The following is a 25,248-nucleotide window of genomic DNA, read 5'->3' as shown; positions in this document are numbered from 1 at the left end:
ACAGATCAAACGTTTAATCCGAGTAAATGTATCATTTTAAAGGAATAATATGTTGATTCAAAATTTCACGGTGTCAACAAATCCCAAAAAAGTTGGGACAAGTAGCAATAAGAGGCTGGAAAAAGTAAATTTGAGCATAACAAAGAGCTGGAAGACCAATAAACACCACTAGGTCAATTGGCAACATGATTTGGTATAAAAAGAGCTTCTCAGAGTGGCAGTGTCTCTCAGAAGCCAAGATGGGTAGAGGATCACCAATTCCCACAATGTTGCGCAGAAAGATAGTGGAGCAATATCAGAAAGGTGTTACCCAGCGAAAAATTGCAAAGACTTTGCATCTACCATCATCAACTGTGCATAACATCATCCGAAGATTCAGAGAATCTGGAACAATCTCTGTGTGTAATGGTCAAGGCAGAAAACCATACTGGATGCCCGTGGGATCTCCAGGCCCTTAAACGACACTGCACCACAAACAGGAATGCTAATGTAAAGGAAATCACAGAATGGGCTCAGGAATACTTCCAGAAACCATTGTCAGTGAACACAATCCACCGTGCCATCCGGCCGTTGCCAGCTGAAACTCTACAGTGCAAAGAAGAAGCCATTTCTAAGCATGATCCACAAGCTCAGGCGTTGTCAGTGGGCTAGGGATCATTTAAAATGGAGTGTGGCAAAATGGAAGACTGTTCTGTGGTCAGACGAGTCACGATTCAAAGTTCTTTTTGGAAATCTGGGACACCATGTCATCCGAACCAAAGAGGACAAGGACAACCCAAGTTGTTATCAACGCTCAGTTCAGAAGCCTGCATCTCTGATGGTATGGGGTTGCATGAGTGCGTGGCATGGGCAGCTTGCATGTCTGGAAAGGCACCATCAATGCAGAAAAATATATTCAGGTTCTAGAACAACATATGCTCCCATCCAGACGTCATCTCTTTCAGGGAAGACCCTGCATTTTTCAACAAGATAATGCCAGACCACATTCTGCATCAATCACAACATCATGGCTGCAGGGAGAAGGATCCGGTACTGAAATGGCCAGTCTGCAGTCCAGATCTTTCACCTATAGAGAACATTTGGCACATCATAAAGAGGAAGGTGCTTACAAAGAAGGCCCAAGACGATTGAACAGTTAGAGGCCTGTATTAGACAAGAATGGGAGAGCATTCCTATTTCTAAACTTGAGAAACTGGTCTCCTCGGTCCCCAGACGTCTGTTGAGTGTTGTAAGAAGAAGGGGAGATGCCACACAGTGGTGAAAATGGCCTTGTCCCATCTTTTTTGGGATTTGTTGACACCACCATGAAATTCTGAATCAACATATATTTCCCTTAAAATGATACATTTTCTCAGTTTAAACTTTTGTTCCATGATTTATGTTCTATTCTGAATAAAATATTATAATTTGGCACCTCCACATCATTGCATTCAGTTTTTATTCACGATTTGTATAGTGTCACAACTTTTTTTTGGAATCCGGTTTGTATATAAACACACACACACAAAGAGAGAGAGAATAACCTTAGCAGCAATCATGATAATCTGTTCACATTATTGGAAACTTTCATCACTGAAAGTGGCATGGAAGTACAAAAGCTTGAGGTTTTTGACTTTTGCTAATTTGTTTTGTATTAAAGTTGTTCAGGCAGTGGTATAGTTGTTCCTTTAAGCATCACTGGCGGAAAAAACAACTTGTGAGGAACTTTAAATCAAAAGTGATGTATACCGTGAAACAGAAATTGTTACTTTGGGACAATAGTAACAAATATTTATGTGTATCTGCAGGGACATTCCATGGCAGAAATTCACCTGAAAAATCACTGCATCATTACAGTCTTTGTGGAAGTATTTGCACAAACCTGTCATACTAACGATGAAAACTGCTGCAAAAAGCATATCACATGATCAACTGTTTGTCATGAACTCAAAAGGGTACCCCAGCCAGTAAACATTTGGATCACTCCTTTGTATCCATTTGGTGTGATTCCAAACTTGGAATAAACAAAGTCCAGCACCCGATTTTAAATATTTTGATCTGTAACCTACATGCTGTTTCAACATCTATATATATAATTCACTAAGTGCACGCACGACAGTAAGCGCAAGTAAGACAGAGCCACACCCGCCAACTCAGTCCTGCCCACCAACTCTAAGACCATGGAATACGCTCGACAGAGCCCCGCCCGCCAACTCTAACCCTCCTTCCGCGTCATGGGATACTGCACGACATAGCCCCGCCCGCCAACTCTAACTCTCCTCCCACGCCCACCCTCAAAACCGGTCCCGGCCACAAACAGCCGACATTGCATTTATCGCCAAGCATCTGCAATACGCTTAAATCATTCAGTCCAATCCAACAGCAGCTGTACGAAAGCTTTTTGAGGAAAACCCTAGGTAGAAATTACAATGCCCCGACATGTCAAACCAATGTTACAGCGATTTTCGTCGGAGAAGATGGCGAACCGCCTACCGAAAGGGACATTTGCATCTGTCCCATAGGCAACTCCTGTAGATAGATTTCCATGCTCAATATGAATTGCAATCCTATGGTTTACCCACTTTTATTCCCTTTGACTGGCACAATGATTTACAACAATGTTCCAGATAAAAGAACCGCCAAGCGAAGAAGGCTTACTCAATGCCAATTTTACGCGTACAGATTAGCAATATATTTAGTATTTCGCACACCAGCAGCGAACTATTCCAACATTACGTCGTAGATGTGTATGTTAAAACAGAGGGCGCGCAACTTAACTATCTCAGATTAGATCAACAAGATTTGCACGTGGAACAATACAAAGGACTGTCAGACGCACTGCAAGCAAACGCTGAAAATAAAAACGCACGTTTAGGCAAAATTATCATATTAGCATCCACATTTCCAGGAAGTCTACGATACATGCAACAAAACTAGCAGGATGCCATGGCCATAGTACATAAATTCGGACAGCCTCATTTATTTATTTATCTATCACTTTCACATGTCATCCTGCTTGGCCGGAAATTCTACATGCACTGTCGGATACCCAAAGACCGGAGTGCAGACCCGATATCCCACATGCTGTTTACTCTTCACAATAATTCTAACAACCAATCTTCAGCCAAGGTCAGTTGTACGTGGCTTTTTCTGGGGTTAGATCTTTGGACTCATTATCTGTCATCACCACCAAAACACCTATTCACACCTGCGTCTTTCAGGAGTATTTATTTCTTCTTGATTTCTGAATTCCTTTCTCACCGTTTTCTGTTCCTATTTTTACACCGGCTTCAGCTAGTTTAAGTTAATTTTCTAAGTGGGTATGTCTCAAGATCATTAACTAACAAGATCATTAACTAACAGCTGAGTACACTAATGGAGAGATAAGAGAAATAGACACAATTTGTCATACCTTTATTGTGGATGATGTATAGCAACCAAGACCTCATAATGGTTCAACTAATGTCACCTTAAAATGAGACACACTGTTGCAGTGGATGGGGAATAAAATTATATGAACCAGGAAGATTTGAAAAATCATCAGGAAGTCAGACAATCCACGTCCCTGTTGATTCATACCAACTAGTTGTGTGCGGTCTTCAGGATAAAAAAATCCCAAAGACTCCCTAGCTGTTTTTCTATATTTGTGAACTTTGAGAGGCATCAGCTAACTGTTAAGAATTACCCAGGGCAGAGGACATGGACCTACCTGTGATTGCTGCCCCACTGGCTTTCATAAGAAGACACTGGCGATACCATATTTTAGCCATGTCACTGGCATATGAGTCCTATTAATCTCCGTCTCGAGAAAATAACTCCAGATAGACAATGTTTCTAGTGAAAACTTCAAGCCTTGCCCTCTGTTGCTGACGTGTTTCACTTGAACATTGTTGAGCCATGGCATTTCCTTTGTTTCAACACTGTGCCTCTTCATCTGTGTCATTAGCACAACATCGTTGTTGCACAGCAACGTTTGCTGCACACAGGTATTTCAAAGTGAGGTGCATGCAAGCACTGAAAAAATGTAAAAGTGCTCGCATGAGCTATCTCATGGCTGTGGTTCAGCGTGAGCAGAGCAGGGTGCTCCATAAACGCACACACGTCTTTCGTTTAAATCCATCTATTGGGAGGACCATTTTAGCTGCGTATTGCAGACTGGTAATGTAAGGTGTAAAGTGTGCTATCAGACCACTTTATTTTTTATTTTTTTGTGATTACTTTTTTATTAACATTTAATTATCAAATACAAAAAGCAATAACACAATGTTGGATAATAAACTATCCAAAAATTAAAACATTCCTCGTGCACTTTATAGAAGTATTGTTTAAATGTCACAGAGTCAATTGTATATTAATTCTGATTACCAGATGCATTCCCATATGGCAGCAGCATACAAAGTTGTGAATGGAACTGGATTCATCAGGAGTATCTTCCATGCCACAAGGAAAAACAAATCAGGAATGGCTGAAAGATATAGATGGTGAGTTCAGTTTAATATAGCGGCCTCCTTAGACACCAGATTTCAACCCAATTAAACTTCTGGAGGATTGGATGATGTTAGCTATTTGTAGTAGGGGCCCATTACCAGCTAACTTCCAACAGCTACAGCATAAGCCACAGTAGAGTTGACATGGACTGTATTTCAAACAAATTACGGAATTCATATCAGTAAGACAGTCAGGCTGTTCTGAAGGCAAACAGGAGGAAAGCTTGCCATTATGTTGGAAGTTAGTACATGTACCTCAGAAACTGCTCAGTTCACAACTTATTAAAAAGTGGCTACTATAAAAATTTTGTGATCAAACAAAGCACATATTCACTGTTCTGATGGTCACATATTAATCATACGTTAAAGTTCTGTTTCCCACTGGAATTCTATAATATACAGTATATATTTTAAAACTATTAGTACTGTACCTGAGGACATGTGGTCATATCTTGTTGGTAGCCAGGAGTGCTACACAAAAATAGACTTATTCAAAATTTTCTTCATAATTGATTTCACTCATTATCGATGGAAGTTACAATCAAGACAACACTAGTGTACCAATAACAAAAATCTGAACAAATTAAGTTAAAACTCTGCTTGGCTATCAGACAGAAACTCAGATGCAAACCAGCTATTCTGCTTTTAGGGACTTGACTAGTAGGGGTGAGTATTTTTAATAGACAGTAACATTAGCAAGCCAATGTTTAAAACAAAATATTAACCCACTCTCAGACAGTGAGTGTTTATGGTTAATATTAAAAGTCTTTTAGGAAAGTAAAATCTCACTTAAGATTTAGCATAAAATGTGACCTGTGCCTTTGCTGAGTTATAATGTATGTATAGGGAAACCACCTGGATATATGTATTATTTTTTCCATTAGTAGATGTTGAGCAGATGGTTGGTTCTCTGTCCTTAAAAAGAATGCACATCTCTTTTGTTGTGTTAATATTTAGAACTAAATGAGAATGTTCATACCACTTGCATTCCTCTGACTCTGGACTATTGTGTGTCTCTTCATCCTGCAGGAGACTGACCAGAGCTTTATCATGAATTAATTAATACAAAGTCTGTCAGGTTATGAGCTCAAGAACTTATTTGTGCATAAAATATACAGTAGTAGGGATAAAATCCAGTCCTGCAAGGAGTCTATGCTGAATCATCATTATCCACTTTAACCTTCTGTGGCCTTTCACTCAGAAAGGTATAACAACCAAAAAATTAGGCTTTAATAAGGACCGATCTCTTTACAGTTCTTGTTGTAATTTGTATGGTTAACCTGTGTTGAATGGTGATACAAATTCTACAAAAAAGACTGACATGAATTTTGGCATATCCAAATATTTTTAATCTATAGTGTGATGAGTTAATACAACACTGTTAAAGGCCTATTTATACTTGGTGTGCCTGTATTAACGCAAGGGTCCGCACGGCATAAATTTCACCAGCAGTCATGGTGCGCAGACCTTTATGTTAACGACTGCATGCTTATTGAATTTTGTAACCACACAGCCCTATGCGTGTAGATTGCGTCTGCACTAGACAAGACAACAGGGACTCATTCGAGGTGCAATTGTGTAAACCAATTAGTCGCTACCTGCAGTTACACAATCCAATATTAAAAGTAGATGTGCACAAGTTCATGGTGAGAAATCACCCTGAACCCTGGGCAAAGATGAAAGTTTGTGCAAGGAGCAAATGGAAATATCTGTGTATAAAAAGGCAAACTTCTTTGGGAAAGCCGGTGGATTTTGCGCACTCAATGCTCATAATATAAACAGACCAGGGTGCGCATCTTCTGTCGCAAAACCGTTTGCAGCTGTCTGAGCCTGATGGCAAGCAGTACAAATGAAATAAATAGGGCAGAAACTGAGAGCTTAAAAAGCAAAACACTTCCACTTTCAATTATCAGCATAGGCCAAAAAAATACAGAGAGGTGCAGCCCTAAAACATAAATAGAGTGTTCCTGGTGCTGTACAAAGAGTAAATGTGAATTTTTTTATATATATATATATATATATATATATATATATATATATATATATATATATATATATATATATAAAAATACATACACACAGTATATCACCATCGATCAAAGAACTGTCACTTACCGAGTGGATTCCATGCCCGGAGTTGGCACCTACCTTTTCCATTCTCTGTGTTATATATTGCACGGCCATATCAGGCTCACTCTTGATATCCGGAGGAACATTGTGTCTTATGTACTGAATGACTGGGACAGGTTCAAGGTGTGGACTGATGACGGTACAGGAGATAATTATACTACACAGGAGCATTATAAGAGTGAAATGCTTAAGCCCTTCACCTATGGTTCTTCATGTGAGTTGATGGCTGCCGCTGATTTGTTCGGTTGTCGCTTTCAAGTGCACCGAAATGGCCAAATATTTTACACCTTTGGACAACCGCCAATGCTTCTTAAACATCTTAGATTCACAGGTGACGATTTCAGTAGTGGACACTTTGATATTTATGAATGTTTAAACTCTCAAAAGCTGGATGCGAAGTTATCGATGAAACCGGTTGTATGCTTACAACGCTTGACAGATGCCGAATGTCACTTCAACACAACAAGTCCTGCAAATACTAACGTAATTGAAACAAACCATGAAACTCAAACCGATTATGACAGCAGCAATCCAAGCTGTGAGATTTGAAGCTTTTCAAGATTGCTTTTCACTCAGCGCACAGCTGGCATACAAAGAGATCAACAAATAATTATTGGTATATTTTCCTCGGTTTAAAAAGGTTTATTTTTCTTCTTAATAAAATTTTAAAGTTAAGCCACTCTGGTATGTATATATGTATAATATCACTGACCCACTCATCACAAAATCTCCTGAACCATGAGGACTTGGCCCATAGATGCTCGCTAAGAAAAGATTTAAAAAATTTTGTGGTCCAAGCATGAAATTTGTTATAGTTTTTTAGACCCATTTCATTCCATTTCTTTCTAAAATAAATTTCTTCAAAGTAAATTAAAAATACTTTTTTTGAAGAGTACAAATTTTGTTTTGATATTTTCGAGATTCCACAAAGCGTTTATAATTTGCTATTTACTTATCTTTTTAAAATAATTTAGTTCAGTTATTCCAAGGTATATCAAGAAAATTTTTTTTTGGAGGATTTTGATTTTCATACTTTTTTATTTTATTCTTTTTCATACTTTCCACACAAATTCTTCTATTAAGTTTAAACCTCTTTAAAGAAACCTATAAAACTATGACTGAGGAAGAAAGGATTTATGTTGACGAAGTAATGGTCCTTCACCGCGTGGTGCGGATGAGCAGTGACGGCGCTTGCCTGTTCTCCTAGATTGCTTAGGATTTGTCATTTTTTTATGGTCTTAAAAACCCCTCGAAAATCTATCTATACTAATAAAAGGCAAAGCCCTCACTCACTCACTCACTCACTGACTCATCACTAATTCTCCAACTTCCCGTGTGGGTGGAAGGCTGAAATTTGGCAGGTTCATTCCTTACAGCTTCCTTACAAAAGTTGGGCAGGTTTTATATCGAAATTCTACGTAATGGTCATAACTGGAAGCTGTTTTCTCCATTTACTGTAATGGAGATGAGCTTGAACCATGGGGCGGAGTTTCGTGTGACATCATCACGCCTCCCACGTAATCACGCAGTACATAGAAAACCAGGAAGACCTCAAAAAAGCGCTTTAGAAAACATGCATTATATAATTGAGAAGGCAGCGAAACAATAAGAAGCGAGCGAGTGACATATACAACCATATTCATGAGTTCTGCTACTTCGGAAACAAAGCACGATGTAAACCTACACTTTAAATTAAGTTCATAGACAGGCTGCGCTGGCGTTTGTAATTTAGTGCCTGCCCATATAAGGCCGTCCGTCAGCGCAATCCAATAGCAAACTGCCACGGGTAAATATTCACGGGTGAAGGACTGTGCTTATGGAGAGGAAGATGAGATGGTCAGGGTGGTGTTTGACACAAACTCAGCGAAACTGCGAGAGAAAGTTTTAAGTGCCAGGACTAAGGTAACATTAAATACAGCCATGGACATAGCACGAGATGGCACCAGCACAGCTGGGAACCTTCGATGCATGTACACCGAGCGGCTCACGTGAACTGACAGTGCAAAGAAAAAAAGCAACAGTTCCAAAGAGCTGAACAAAAACCGAATTACACAATTGAAAAGGCAGCAAAAAATATGAAGCGTCTGATAAGCATATTCATAAATGCAGCTACTGTGGAAACAAAGCACACGGTGGAAAAGTGAATGTCCCGCTAAAGGAAGACAGTGTAAAAAAACCCGTGCATGCAGTGTGTCAGGTCTCAGATAAAGAAGAAGACGAGCTGTTTATTGATGCAGTAAGAAACGAATCGATGAAAGAAACCTGTCATCTTTACAACGATTGACAAACACGGAATGTAACTTGAACACAACACATCCTACAAATACGAACCTGATTGAAAGAAATAATGATAATCAAATCCTTGATGACAGCAACACTCAGTAACACTCACAAAACAAATACTGTATATTGACAGTCATGTTACGTTATTTTTAAAATGTTCCCTTTTCTTTTTCTAGCTTTTTTAACACACTACTTCTCCGCTGCGATACGCGGGTATATATATATGTATATATATATTCCGATCTACATACTCGAATAATGGATACTTTATTCGCCATCAATGATTGTTTTGGTAAAGCCATACTCAGTGTATTCATTAGATGAACGGTAAAAAGTAAGAGCGAGGGAGGATGACTTATTGAGGCATGCAGGCAAAACTCTATCTGAATTGCGCGATCACATTTGAAAAATATATCTTTTCAAGTTCTATTTACTCCATATGTGTCAAACTCAAGGCCGCAGGCAACATCCGCCCGGTGTAATTATATCCGCCCGAGATCATTTTATATACTGTATTATTGTTATTAATGGCCCGGGGATATGAAGCACTGGTAACACAATAAACTACAGATCCCATAATGCAGCGCTTCAGCTGCCTTGCCGTCTCTTCAGTCGTTTCCTTACTTTGCGAAGGAAGCAGCTTTCTCAGAGCTTCTGCACTGTTTTATAAACGAACGATATATAAGAAAGTCCTTTTTCCTTGCTTCGCCAACGAAGCAGCCTTTTTATTTAATCCACGGGTTCTCCGCTGTTTCATTGTTCATTTATTACGATTTTTATAGTTATTGTGTAGGTTTTATTTAATCCACGGGTTCTCTTCTGTGTTCACTGCGTGTCTTCTTTCGTTTACGAGCTTGCCAAGGAAGCAGCTTTCTCATAGCTTCTGCACTGTTATAAAAACGAACGACATATAAGAAAGTGCTTTTTCCTTGCTTCACCAACGAAGAAACCTTTTTATTTAATTCACGGGTTCTCTTCTATTTTATTGTTCATTTGTTACGATTGTTACAGTTATTGTGTACGTTTTATTTAATCCACGGGTTCTCTTCTGTGTGTCACTGCGGTGTCTTCTTTCGTTTACGACCTTCGCCAAGGAAGCAGAAACTTACAACCACCGAAACTTTGTAACGGCACAAGACTTCAGGTCACATCTCTATAAAACAACCTAATTGAAGCAACTATATTTACTGGCAGTGCCTCAGTGACACAGTTTTTATTTCGCATCACCGTTATACCATCTAATCTCCCATTTTAATTCAAACGCTTCAATTTCCAGTAAGGCTCTGCTTCAATGACAATTAATAAGTCTCAGGGACAAACACTACAAAAGGTTGGCATTTATTTGAGGCGGATTGCTTTTCACATGGCCAACTGTATGTTGCATGCTCAAGAGTGAGCTCAGCACACAGCTTAGTCATATTACAACCAGAGGGCCGAACTGACAACGTGGTATACAGAGAGATCCTTAACAATTAATTTTTGACATTTTCGTTCAGTCTAAAAATGTTTACTTTTTTATTAATAAAAATATTCAGACAGTATTTCACCGCTGCGAAGCGCGGGTATTTTGCTAGTTTTTAATATAATTAATATCATAACATTCACCTTCATCTATTTTTATTAACAAATAAATTTAGCACTTAAAACTTACGCGGTCTGGTTACTAAAAAAATGCCAGGGTGGTGATGGGATCACTGGGGTTTTAGATCAAAACAAGTTTTGATCATCACTGTTTAATCTATAATAATAAAAGGCAAAGCCCTCACTGACTGACTGACTCACTGACTGACTGACTGACTCACTGACTCATCACTAATTCTCCAACTTCCCATGTAGGTAGAAAGCTGAAATTTGGCAGGCTTATTCCTTACAGCTTACTTACAAAAGTTAAGCAGGTTTCATTTTGAAATTCTACACGTAACGGTTATAACGGTCGATATCGGTCGACAACGTCCGCCATGTTGAACTTTCTTATTTATGGCCCCATCTTCACGAAATTTGGTAGGCGGCTTCCCTGCGCTAACCAAAACCGCTGTACTTACTTATTTCGATGGTATGATGCCACTGTCGGCCGCCATATTGAACTTTCCAACGTCACCAATTCTCCAACTTCCCGTGTAGGTAGAAGGCTGAAATTTGGCCAGCCCATTCCTTACAGCTTACTTACAAAAGTTAAGCAGGTTTCATTTTGAAATTCTACGTGTAACGGTCAACAACGTCCGCCATATTGAACTTTCTTATTCATGGCCCCATCTTCACGAAATTTGGTAGGCGGCTTCCCTGCGCTTAACCGAAACCAATGTACATACTTATTTCGGTGGTATGACGCCACTGTCAGCCGCCATATTGAACTTTCCAACGTCATTAATGCTCCAACTTCCCGTATAGGTAGAAGGCTGAAATTTGGTACTTATTTCGGTGGTATGATGCCACTGTCAGCCACCATATTGAACTTTTAATGGAAACCGATGTCCGTACTTATTTCGTTGATATGACACCACTGTCGGCCGCCATATTGAACTTTCCAACGTCACTAATCCTCCAACTTCACGTGTAGGTAGAAGGCTGAAATTTGGCAGGCTGATTCCTTACAGCTTACTTACAACAGTAAAGCAGGTTTCATTTCGAAATTCTATGCGTAACGGTCATAACGGTCAACAACGTCCGCCATGTTGAACTTTCTTATTTATGGACCCATCTTCTCGAAATTTGGTAGGCGGCTTCCCTGAGCTAACCGAAACCAATGTACATACTTATTTCGGTGGTATGATGCCACTGTCCGCCGCCATTTTGAACTTTTCAACAGTCTTTGTTACTTATGGACCCATCTTCAAGAAATTTGGTACGCGGGTTCCCAACGCTAACTGAATCCTACTTACGTACATATATACGTCCATAGCCTGCAGCTCGGTCGCCGTGTGAGGCGGTGTTGGGTCCCCCATCCCAACGCCTCCCACGTTGTTGGCTGCCTGCCTATATAAGACCGTCCATCGCTCCGGTCTCTACATTCCCTTCCTTGCTTCGCCATGGGATTCACGTCTCCCTACTGATAACTACAGCCTTTTTGTTTAATGCACAGCTTTTCCGCTGTTTTATTGTTTGTTTATTACAATTATAGTTATTGTGTAGGTATTTTACACTTACTTTACATTGCTCAGGTACCCATTCCCTTTATCATTCCAACCCCCATTACCATGTCTATCGAGATGATCATATTGCACGGCCATATCAGGCTCACTCTTGATATCCGGAGGAACATTGTGTCTTATGTATTGAATGACTGGGACAGGTTCAAGGTGTGGACTGATGACGGTATAGGAGATAATTATACTACACAGGAGCACTAGAAATAGTGAAATGCTTAAGCCCTTCACCTATGGTTCTGCATGTGAGTTGATGGCTGCCGCTGAATTGTTCGGTTGTTGCTTTCAAGTGTACCGAAATGGCCAAATATTTTACACTTTTCGACAACCGCCAATGCCTCTTAAACATCTTAGATTCACAGGTGATGATTTCAGTAGTGCACACTTTGATGTTTATGAATGTTTAAACTCTCAAAAGCTGGATGTGATTTTATCGATGAAACCGGTTGTGTGCTTACAATGCTTGACAGATGCCGAATATCACTTCAACACAACAAATCCTGAAAATACTGTTGTAATTGAAACAAACCATGAAACTCAATCCGATTATGACAGCAGCAATCCAAGCTGTGAGATTTGAGACAAGATTACTGTTCACATGGCCAACTGTATGTTGCATCCTTAAGAGTAAGCTCAGCGCACAGCTTGGTCATGTTACAACCGGAGGGTCGAACTGACAACATGGTATACAAAGAGATCCTTAACAAATAATTATTGACATATTTTCCCTCAGTTTAAAAAGGTTTACTTTTCTTCTTAATAAAAATTTTAATGCAGTACTTCTCCGCTGCCAAGCGCGGGTATTTTGCTAGTTCTTCTATAATTAAAACAGCTTATATTTGAGTAAGCCATTTCAAGAAATAATTAGTAACCTATTTTGTTTCGTTTATGTACTAAATCTTGCCTTATGACCTTTACGGAAAGTATACTGTCACTTCATATATTTTCGAAAACATTTTTCCTGTTGCTATCCCATAGCGAAGCACGGGTATTCAGCTAGTATAATTATATGTTTTACTCACACAGTACACCATCCACCACTAAGTGTTTACATTTTGTACTAATAAGAAAGTTTTTAAAACTCAGAAGACGGCACCACAACCCTAAATGACTGCCTTCTTGGGGGGTTTCCTCTTTTACCATATAAAGAACAGAACAGAAGAAAAAAGAGTTCAGGTAGGAAGTGTTTGTTAAGAGTGTCATCTTTCAGAGTTATAACAGGCTGAACCTACATCATTTGCTTTAACCATACCCAACCATACTGCTTTCTTATGGCAAACCCACAAGGAGTTTGAATGAAAATAAACCATAGGAAGAACAAACAAAGTTTCAACAGGGTGCACTTTTGGGTAATGTTTCCAGAGTCAAGAGAAATGGAGCAATTCATTAAATACAACCATCAACCCTACAGTGTGAAGTAGCCAACAAAGAATGTTGGGGTCTGCACCATGTTACTGATTTGCCAATCTCTTCACAATATCTCAAACTTTCTTAGTTTAAACTGCTATTACTATTTAGTTTGTGAGACACAGCTGGTGAGATTTCTTTCAAAACAAAAACAATGATAGCTCTAATATTCATTGCACTATTGCACTTTGCTCCACCTGCATAGTAGTAAAGCAGGACAGTGAGGAGGGCCCTGCCTGGCTCCCGACTGCTGATGTCATGCTTCCCCCGGAGAAGTGCAAATGTACAGCTCTTGCAAGCGAACTATGACTCTTAGCATGATGACAGAAGTCACAAAATTAGCCAGAATGTTCAAGCAAATTATAGAATAAAACTGATCTAAATCCGTTAAGTTGTTCTCTCGTTTGCTAGCTAAGCAGAGGTAAGGAATGCCCTGAGGCTGGTGCGTGAGTGAGGAGGTCCTGCCCCCCTCGGCCCACTGTGTCCCTCTCGGATTTGTGCAAATAAATCAATACCACAAGCGAACTATGATGCAACAAGAGAAGTTGCAAAATCAATGGGAATGTTCAAGCAAATTATAGAAAAAATATAAATCCATTAAGTAGTTCTCTCGACAGACAGACACTGGATTTATTTATATATACAGTACAGGCCAAACGTTTGGACACACCTCCTCATTCAATGCGTTTTCTTTATTTTCATGACCATTTACAGCACTCCATCACTCTCCTTCTTGGTCAAATAGCCCTTACACAGCCTGGAGGTGTGTTTGGGGTCATTGTCCTGTTGAAAAATAAATGATCGTCCAACTAACCTGACTTCTGATAAGGATAAGTGAAAACCATTTCAAGTGACTACCTATTGAAGCTCATCAAGAGAATGCCAAGAGTGTGCAAAGCAGTAATCAGAGCAAAGGGTGGTTGTTTTGAAGAAACTAGAATATAAAACATGTTTTCAGTTATTTCATCTTTTTTTATTAAGTACATAACTCCACATGTGTTCATTCATAGTTTTGATGCCTTCAGTGAGAATCTACCAATGTAAATGGTCATGAAAATAAAGAAAACACATTGAATGAGGAGGTAAATACACACACACACACACAGATTTTAGGAATGTGACGTACATGCAGATATATTGATAACAAATGCTTTTAGCTTAAAAATAATTATTTCTTCATATTTCATTTCTTCTAATGCCAATACCACCACATTCTCTGATTTATTTTGATTGTTAAACATTTTATACATTAAAGCTTTTTTAGTACACATATACTATACTTAGATTACACATTCAACCAGATCTCTCCTTTGTGATACTTCTTCACCCATTTTGAGTTGCTCAGAGACAATCATTAACATTATTCATAATTCAATAAAGATAAAGTTAATGATGTCAATATTTCATATTCAGCACAAATAACAGTAGAATAAAAGCCACCAGCTACTACCAAACTACTAGCTGTCACTGCCACCTCAACTTTTAGTTGCTACATAAGATCAGAAATACACACTACAGTCTATGATTAAATCACACAATAAAATCTAAATGCATCTTCATTTACTGCATGCTTCTTTGTATATAAAAACATCCTGTAAAAATGTATACAGTAAGAATTTTGATTATATCAATGGATACAGAATGCAACATGTTGCATTGTACACTGTGTGTTGCAGTGGTTAAGGCACTGGATGGTTCACTTTCCACCTCTGCCTCATACCGTGTGTGCCGGGGAGTCACATAATTTGCATGTACACCAACAATAAACAAAATCAGTAAACAAATGTAAAACATTATGATCTTACAAGTCACCTCAGATAAAGGCAAATACTAAATACATATTATAGCACATCTTACCACATTGCTACAGTAGATGTATTCTTACCTGTACATTAAACATATGGGGTATGTCACAGCCTGAAGGCAGTAACTATCAAATTTTTTGTTGCCGAAGATGAATGCACAAAATAACACCAAATATTTAACTGAAGAATACAGTAATACTGTAGTCAGCCAATACAACTCACGTACATAACCTATTCTCTGTTTTTCCATTTTTTGACACAGATAATAACTGTGTTTAGTTCATGGCTCTAAAAACTTCTTGGTTGATTGACACATTTTAGGTGGGATGCTTTCAACTAAGTATACTGTGTACAGGATGTGTGCAATGTCTAATGATAAGTGGTCCTTACATCTTTATTTAAATATAGGGCTCTGTGTATTTCACTTGTGGAATAAATCTTTTTTGCATTTGTTACAAAAAGATTACTTTAAACTGTACATTAACATAATTTAATTGTCAATTGCTTGCAATATACATCTTTATCTTTAAACCCACATTCAGTTAACTGCAACAATGATAAGCAATACAGTGGTGTGAAAAACTATTTGCCCCCTTCCTGATTTCTTATTCTTTTGCATGTTTGTCTCACAAAATGTTTATGATCATCAAACACATTTAACCATTAGTCAAATATAACACAAGTAAACACAAAATACAGTTTTTAAATGATGGTTTTTATTATTTAGGGAGAAAAAAAATCCAAACCTACATGGCCCTGTGTGAAAAAGTAATTGCCCCCTTGTTCAAAAATAACCTAACTGCGGTGTATCACACCTGAGTTCAATTTCCGTAGCCACCCCCAGGCCTGATTACTGCCACACCTGTTTCAATCAAGAAATCACTTAAATAGGAGCTGCCTGACACAGAGAAGTAGACCAAAAGCACCTCAAAAGCTAGACATCATGCCAAGATCCAAAGAAATTCAGAAACAAATGAGAACAGAAGTAATTGAGATCTATCAGTCTGGTAAAGGTTATAAAGCCATTTCTAAAGCTTTGGGACTCCAGTGAACCACAGTGAGAGCCATTATCCACAAGTGGCAAAAACATGGAACAGTGGTGAACCTTCCCAGGAGTGGCCGGCCGACCAAAATTACCCCAAGAGCGCAGAGACGACTCATCCGAGAGGTCACAAAAGACCCCAGGACAACGTCTAAAGAACTGCAGGCCTCACTTGCCTCAATTAAGGTCAGTGTTCACGACTCCACAATAAGAAAGAGATTGGGCAAAAACGGCCTGCATGGCAGATTTCCAAGACGCAAACCACTGTTAAGCAAAAAGAACATTAGGGCTAGTCTCAATTTTGCTAAGAAACATCTCAATGATTGCCAAGACTTTTGGGAAAATACCTTGTGGACTGATGAGAAAGAAGTTGAACTTTTTGGAAGGCAAATGTCCCGTTACATCTGGCGTAAAAGGAACACAGCATTTCAGAACATCATACCAACAGATAAACAGCAAACGCTTGATTGCAGTTATTGCTGCTAAGGGTGGCCCAACCAGTTATTAGGTTCAGGGGGCAATTACTTTTTCACACAGGACCATGTATGTTTGGATTTTTCTTCTCCTAAATGATAAAACCATCATTTAAAAACTGCATTTTGTGTTTACTTGTGTTATATTTGACTAATGGTTAAATGTGTTTGATGATCAGAAACATTTTGTGTGACAAACATGCAAAAGAATAAGAAATCAGGAAGGGGGCAAATAGTTTTTCACACCACTGTATATACCCAGTCTGAAGTTGGCACCTGCCAAGCCACAAGTGCTGCTGGAGAGGCTTCAGCTTGCTAAAATCCCAAACTTGGTTGAGAGTGGTTCATTAAGTTAATGTATGGCTACTACAATGCAATATAAAATGAAAAAAATGGTGAAAACTAAAAAACTACAGAAGTTGAGTCCTGTCAATGAAAAAAAAATCATTACATTAATTTGCCAAGATACAGTTGCAGTGATCAGTCACATGTGTATGCACATGCTCAGATTGTCAAGTGTATAATTGTTCACCCCTAACGAGGAAGAGATTAAGCACATACATAGCATGCAGATAAGCGATTAAAACTGAACTGACATTATAGTTATACATTTCATCCAGTATAAGCTTAATCTGTTTAATCTGCAAAATTTTAAGGTCACAGAGAGCCAGTGATTTTCGCAGCAGCACTGGGCGTAAGGCAAGAAATAACCATGGCCAATCAGAAAAGGGTGAGCTGCATGAAGTTCGCTTGCAGAGACCTGTAAAGCAGGGGTTCCCATGGGGGTTCCATGGATAGGTTTCAGGGGGTCTGTGAGGGTCAGATAAAATTTAACATTCATATTCAATATACAGCCTGGTACTGTTGATTTAGAATAGACGTAGTAGTAGTAGTAGAACCTGTTTTAATTTGCACAAGAGGATTGTTTTTCATAATTACAGTATAATGAGTGGATAATACTTTTGCATAAAAAAAGTTTTTATTTTAAAGTTTAATAATACTTTGTGTATGTCAGATATGTATGAGACAATCAAATCTGGATAAATATAGTACATTATATTCATTGCATGCAAGTCGTGCTTATGTGAATATTTCTGGGTAAGTGGGTCCATAGCTTGTATCAGATTCTTACAGGGGTTAGTTATTCAAAAAATGTTAAGAATCACTGCTATAAAGTATCTGTTATTTATTAATAAATATTAAAACTAAAGGTATTTGTTATAGATAATCTAAAACAATATGAGTTACTGGTTCAGAGGCCAGTATTTACAACTTGAATCTTTGGGCGCTAAGGTTGGGAATGGATATTATTAATTTCACCACAGGATTCAGTGTTAAAACAGGAATCATACAGTTAAGCACACTCACTGATACCAATCAATTAACAAATGCATGGGGAGAATGTGCAAACCCAACGTAGTCCCCAGTACTGAAAGGCAGGAATACCGCTCTCTTAAAACTGTCAAGAAATCTGTACTAAACTTACTCAGCTTTAATCAGATTAAAAATAAATGTATGCCTGTAATGCCAGTTGCATTCTTGCCACTTACTTGTACACATCTAGTTTGCTTAAACTCTCCTTTAACACCTGTCACTAGATGACTAAAGCACACTGTTTTATCAAGGAAAAGTTAAAGGATGACTCTATTGTAAAAATGATACTTTTATTCCTAGATTCCTTGGTAAATAAACCTACATATGTGTCCTCCAACTAAACTCGTTCTCTTATCCTTGCATTTACCTGGCCTGGAAAGAAAGACAGCCTGGCAGTCGCCAAACACTTACCACTGTGACTCTAGATCCAAACTATACCCAGAAATGGCTGCTACTGTGCTTCACTACTCCTACTGGAGATGTCCTAGATAATCTTATTTTACCATTATTAGAATATTCACAGGAAGTCTGTACCACCTGATAGAATTGGTCTGCTAAATCTGTGCAGTGCTTTCTGTAAGAACTGAATGTGACATTTTTTTTTCATGATATGAAACTTGGTGATATTATCAGTGTATCAAGCCAGACCACTGTGAAGAGTGAAATGCTCAAATATTCTGTTTGTTGCTAGTCTAGCAAAAAACTCATCTTAGTTAAATATTATTCAGTTAAGCCTGGCATAGGTGAAACCACTATCAGAACTGTAAGTTGCTGTTTAAAATTATTCCACTTCCAGGACTCAGTAATTCCTATCTTCTGTGCAAAAACACCACTTTTACTAACTTACAGACTACCCTGTGCCAGTTGCAATAGATTTTTTTGCCACATACATAAACTGCAGATAAATACAGAATGATTTTTAATTGGTTAATGTTATTAATTATAAGGGAGTTCCACAAATATTCAGTTTTCAAAAGCAATATAATCGCATTTTAGTGTGGCATCACTACAAACTGAAAAAATTTCTATAGGAGTTTGGATGGCAGAATAACAATTAAAATGTTTACTGCAGGAGGACAGCTGCAGCCTTTCATTACACTGCATGTCATAAGCAACAGTGTAAAGAAATCAAGTAATCAAAAAGTGGAAAATTTAAAATAAATGATATCAGTACCAACAGAACAGTAAAATAGAAATGCTAAATTGGCCCTTGATTAAAACAGTATAGTGGTCTGTCTATGGCAGATGACACATCTGAATGAAATATTTTAAACATGGATTAGATATCTCCAGTTTTATTTTTTGGATTAGAACTTTCTATCCTGCAGAAGTTTGGAGTGTTTCTTTTTCAATTTTGCAACCAAAATATAATTTTTTCAGTTCTGTAGTCACGTATTCCCCTTGTGAGATGAACAAGTGTTATTCAGAGGCATGCAAAGCTTTGACTCTCGCCCTGCTTTAAAGGTCTGTTACTGTGCATAGTTAAGTGAGCAGAAGCTGAGCTGCTCATCAAAAGGCATAAAGTTAAAGATGAAACATTTTTTTTTTAATATTTTGAGCCAGATTACATTTTTATTTACATCATTTATAGGTACAAAACACAAAAAAAATGAAAAGGGCCTGAAGCAAATGTTTGGGCCCCCAACATGGTCAGTATTTAGTAAGACCCCCTTTGGCAAGTATCACGGCTTGTAAACACATTTCATAGCCGGCCAAGAGTCTTTCAGTTCTAACCTGGGGTATTTTCATCCATGCGTCCTTGCAAAAGGCTTCTAATTCTGCAAGATTCTTGGGCCATCTTGCATGTACTGCTCTTTTGAGATCAATGATGTTTAGGTCGGGGTACTGTGAAGGCCATGGCTATACCGTCAGTTTATGTCTCCTGAGGTATTCCATTGTAGATGTTGAGGCGTGTTTCAGATCATTATCTTGTTGTAGGACCCATCCTCTTTTTAATTTTTTTCTTCAGATGTGATGTTTACTTTCAGAATTTGCTGGTATTTATTTGAATCCACTCTTCCCTCTACAAATGACATGTTCACTGTGCCATTGGCTGCAACACAACCCCAAATTATGATCAAACTAACCCAATGTCGAAATACATCCTATGGATGCACCGGGATGATTTAGTGATGTATCCTGGGGTCATTGGGTGTTTTGAGTCTTGCAACTTCAGACACCTAAACTTAGGAGACCCAGCCAGGGGTAATCAGTTTAGGCTCTTTCTGCAGTTTCTGTATTTGGAGAGATGTTCTTTTCCTGGAATTAGGCACACTTTTTTCTCCAAACATACCTTTGCACATTGTGGCCAAAAACTTCTATTTTAACATCATAAAATGCATCAGGATTGTTTAGATGTTTATTTGCAAACTTCAGCTGCTTAATGTTGTTGCTAGGATATAGGAACAATTTTCTTCTGCTGATTCTACCATGAAGGTCATATTTCTTCATGTGTTGCTGCACAGTAGACCAGTTACAGCACCACCACTCCAGAGTCTGCTAAATCTTCTTGAAGGTCTTTTGCAGGCAAATAGGGGTTTTATTTGCCTTTCTAGCAATCCAAAAAGCAGTTCCCTCAAAAAGTTTTTTTGCTCTTCCAGACCTCAACTTGACCTACACCGTTCCTGTTAACTGATTTCTTAATAACATTACGAACTGAGAAAACAGTTTCCTGAAAATGCTTTGCTACCTTCTTGCAGCCTTCTCCTGCTTCCCGAGCATCAATTATGATATTCTTCAAAGTGCTGCTTAGAGGAGGCCATGGCTGTTGATTGCTGAGACAAGGCTTGAGGAGTCAGAAAATTTATACAGCTTTACAATTTGCATCACTTGGGATTTTATAATGATGACTGTGAACAAGCCATAGCCCTAATGAGATAATTAAGGCCTGAGACCCTGGTAAAAAGTTATCTGAGATATAAAATACTTTGGGGTACCCTAGCATTTGCACAGTGCTCCTTTCCCTTTTTTACTGTACAATTGTACAAAACATAATATACTAATCTTGCATAAATCAAGATTAGTGTTCAGGTCACCTTCTGCTCACTTAACTTTTCACAGTTTTGGACAATCGAAGCAAGGGTGCCCTAACATCTGCATGCCACTGTAAGTTTGTTCTGGCTTTCAGACTTTTTCCCTGCTTCTCACTTGAATCCATGCCTATATAAAGGAGGTAATGTTCATTCTCTTTAAAAAGAAAATCAATCAGTTTGTGGTAATAACTGTCCTTTGTTTTTAATTAATAAATATGTGACCGCTGCGATAAAGGTTGTGACTTTCCATGTGGACGAGGTAATTTACAAATTAGTTCCTCCTAATCAGACTATATTAAATTAGTTGGAAACCAAACAACTGTTTCTAAGCTCAGCTCTTTACACATGTTGGCAATGTTGCTATTCTCATTAAAGGTGAATAATCTTATTTTAAACCCTCAGCTCCTAAACAATGTATAGCTAGTTCATTCTATTTTTTTTGTTCTCTAATCGAAAGCAACAATATTTAAGAAAAATGGTGTAGGAGGCTGCATACATTGTTCAGCATTGCTGCTAAACTCATAAAGAGAAAAGCTTAATACTTACAGTAGGTTATTGACACGTTTAAACTTTATACAGAATCATATGACTACGGATGCTCCAATTGATTGGCTGCCCATTTACATCAGCTGATTTTCACATAAAAAAAGATTTGGTCTGTGATCAGTAAATTGGCTGATCACAAAAAACATTCTTTTCAGCCCCTGCTTTTCTAAGCTTTATGGTAATTTAGTTGCAGTGCTCCTTTACGCTAGGTATTACGGTACTCGTGCATCTTTTTTTCTTCCTGCAGTGTAAATAAAGAACAGGATGTTGAAGCTTGTTTTGTGAGAGAAGTTTGAAATATTAGCCTTTACATTAAAGAAAGTTGAGTAATAAACTGAGAAAAAGAAATCAGAGCAGTCGTCTTGTGCAATTAGATGGCAGAAAAAGATACTTTAATGAATTCAATTTTATTTTCAGACAAACAGAAAGACAGATATTTTGTGCTTTAAATAAAACGGATACCACTTTAGTTTGGACAGTAAGCTTGTTTTACGTACAGCAGCTTACATTTCCAATTAGAAAAAGAAAAAAGTTAGCTTTTTACTTATAAACCTGTTAAGCATGTTAGTCTTGTGTCTGATTGATAAATATGTGAAAACTACCTTTTTCTAAATGAAATTAAATTTTAATTTTATTTATTTTAGTATTTCTATGGTCACTGAACAATAAGAATACAAAATTTCATTTTGGTAATAAAAAATGAATAGATAATACCGGTGGTCTATTGTTTAATTATAAAAATACAGTTTAATATAGGACATAAGGCTTCTATGCATCTGATTATGTAGGAGCTTAGTGTAAACTGTTTTTAAAAGGATAAAGGAGAAAAAAAAATCTGAATCAGTATCGAAATTGGCTGATCAAGTAATCAAGTTAATCGGTGAGCAGTATCAGCCTTAAAAAACCTGATCTGAGCATCCCTACTTATGACAAAATTAAATAAGTCCTTTTATGGAAGGATTCACTTATTTTGTCAGATAATCACTTTTCAATATGATGTATATATTAAGAAACATTCTAAACAAATTTTTTTTTTTTCTTAAATGTTGTGTCCCTCCCAATTTTCTTGATCACAAATATCACATTTTAAATAAAATGATACATTACTACCACTAATTCTAAAATTTTCTTCTAAATTAGGGTTTCACTACACATGTGTAAGTCGATAAGAAAAATATATTGTATGAAATATTCACAAATAGAATACTAGAATAGCGTGGCACCAATTATAACCTGCAGGCTATTCAATAACTTTAGATAAAAGTATAATAATTAAAGGGAGTTGGAAATTCTGCAGGGTAAGAAACTATTGTATTGTTATTGGACGAGATGCACTTTTTCAAAAAAGCCATAGGTTTCAGACCCCTATATTTGACAATTTACCAATAAATTCATATAAAAAAGGCCTACCTATTCCAATAACTCCAAAATTGGTCTTGAAGATAAGATCGATGACTGTACTCATCTCCAAAGGAAGCCTTGCTTTCAATCCAGTGAATTACATGTCCTTCCACAACTAAACAAAAAAAAAATAAAAATTATAGAAGCACATAATATTAAATAAAATCATGTACAAAGCCTGACTGAAAAGTGTTAGAATTATATGTTATTCCAAAAAATGTTGAAAGGGGTTGAAAGTGGTAAACCAAACTAGTAAGTTCGCATAAGCAATGACACGCTACTTGAAGGGGAGCGGAGGCATCCCTTTTCAATAAACTGGCTTTGAGTGTCAAGTTGTGCCATATAAGAGTCCTCAGCAGCAGTCATAATGAACATAGAAGATGAAGATGGAAAGGAATTTCGAATATTACAAATTTGAGAGGTCTTATTTGATGGTATACCAGGTCTATTATAAAGATGGCTCCTCTTTATGAAAGGATGCGCTGCATTTGTATTTCCTCTTTTATTCCAATGCCAAGTTGGTACCTCATCCCAATACTCACATCCTCTTAGCCTTTGTGATATTTTCTGTTCTTTAAAATTAACCTACGAGTATGATGTTAGCACTCTAACGGATCAATAATAATAAAATATATATTTTTTATTATATCATAGATTTTATTTGAAAAAAACAACATTCCATATAATCATACCAAACCGAACAAACCATAACCAAGCTATAAGGTTGTACTCTTCTTCTCTCTTTCTCTCCCCCCATTAGAGACTTGGACCAAATTTCTGTGTTTATAATTTCTGCATATAGTGATAGGTCAAGCAAAATGACAATTTGTATTGGCTAATTGAGCAGATTACAATATGCAAGCTTTTGAGGAAGCTCATCTTGCCCGAAGAAGAAGCCTGAGTTGCCTCAAAAGCTTGCATATTGTAATCTGTTCAGTTAGCCAATAAAAGGTGTTATTTTTCTTGACTTCTCACAACATCCACAATGGCTAACATGGTATAACACCCTAGTACTAATTTCTGAATGCAAATCCCTACTTAAAAGTACCAAACCAATCCAGAAAAAACATCAGAGTGTGACCACATGGTGCTACTTCAGCTCTCAAAGACTCCTTTGCATCCACAAACTGGAGCATTTTCAGGGATGCTGCCCTGTATGGAGATTCAAATCCTGCTATTAACCCTGTGTAACCCTGAGCAAGTCACTTGGCCTGCCTGTGCTCCAATTGGAAAACCAATAGAAATGTAAGCAATAGTATCATAAATGTTTTAAGTTGCCTTGGATAAAATTTGTCAGCCAAATAAGTAAATAAATATAAATTAACCTGGGGAGTACATACAAATCTGATTGGTTGCATCAACAATTGTAGAGAACATTACTGTCTCCAAGGATGTGATCACGAGAGCCAACCAAAAGCCCTTAGGAGTGGGTATTTTTAAAGATCATGAGACGCCATTGGGTGGTCAGAACTAACCTTTCTCATGCCACAATAAAAGCAAAGCAAGCAGGTAGCCTGTGAGAAAAACTATACCTCCCTCCAATGAACAGGTGCCTTGTTTGACCACATTCGATATGAGGACTCTATCCAGAATTAACCCGAGCAAGACCATTAGTCCAGACAATATACCCGGTTGTATGCTGAGTGAATACACCAGTGAACTGGCTGATGTCCTCATAGACATCTTTAACATATCAGTTGACTATCCCTGTTTGCTTTAAACACATCACTATCATTCTGGCACCTAAAAAAGCCAACAATGACTTGCATGAATGACTACCGCCCCATTGCACTTCTATTACCATGAAGTTCTTTAAAATGCAAGTCAGGGCACAAAAAGACAAGTCATCCCAGCTCTCTAGATCCTTTGCAATTAGCATATCGGACCAACAGGTCCACTGACAATACTGTATCTTGTGCCCATACATAACAACTGGATAAAATAGATACATATGTAAAAATGCTGTTTCATAGTCTTTAGCATTTGACACAAATGTTCCCCATTTGCTGATTGTGAACACCTCACTCTGTAACTGGATTTTGTATTTTCTGACAGAGAAGTCCTAGTAAGTTCAGATTGGCCTCAACACTTTAAACTCCATCATGCTCAGAACTGAAGCTCCTCATGGCTGCATGTTCTGTCCCCT

The 25,248-nt window shown here is 37.8% G+C and overlaps 1 protein-coding gene across 2 annotated transcripts in view; it reads right to left on the bottom strand.

The window, feature by feature from the left end:
- cdin1 (CDAN1 interacting nuclease 1) overlaps window positions 1-25,248 on the bottom strand; it is a 281,300-nt gene that overhangs the window by 161,360 nt on the left and 94,692 nt on the right. The window contains exons 10-11 of one of the 2 annotated variants that reach the window (XM_039741408.1): window positions 23,112-23,217; window positions 4,289-4,444 (exon numbers count right to left, since the gene is read on the bottom strand). In XM_039741408.1, the coding sequence (XP_039597342.1) occupies window positions 4,435-4,444; window positions 23,112-23,217 (116 nt within the window). In that variant the 3' untranslated portion in view covers window positions 4,289-4,434. Of the gene's footprint in view, window positions 1-4,288; window positions 4,445-23,111; window positions 23,218-25,248 lie in introns of those variants that run through there. The other variant, XM_039741407.1, reaches the window with a different exon arrangement.

This window comes from Polypterus senegalus, chromosome 18 (assembly GCF_016835505.1).
Source record: "Polypterus senegalus isolate Bchr_013 chromosome 18, ASM1683550v1, whole genome shotgun sequence".
Classification (NCBI taxonomy): Eukaryota; Metazoa; Chordata; class Cladistia; order Polypteriformes; family Polypteridae; genus Polypterus; species Polypterus senegalus.
This window is presented reverse-complemented; position numbering and strand designations above follow the sequence as displayed.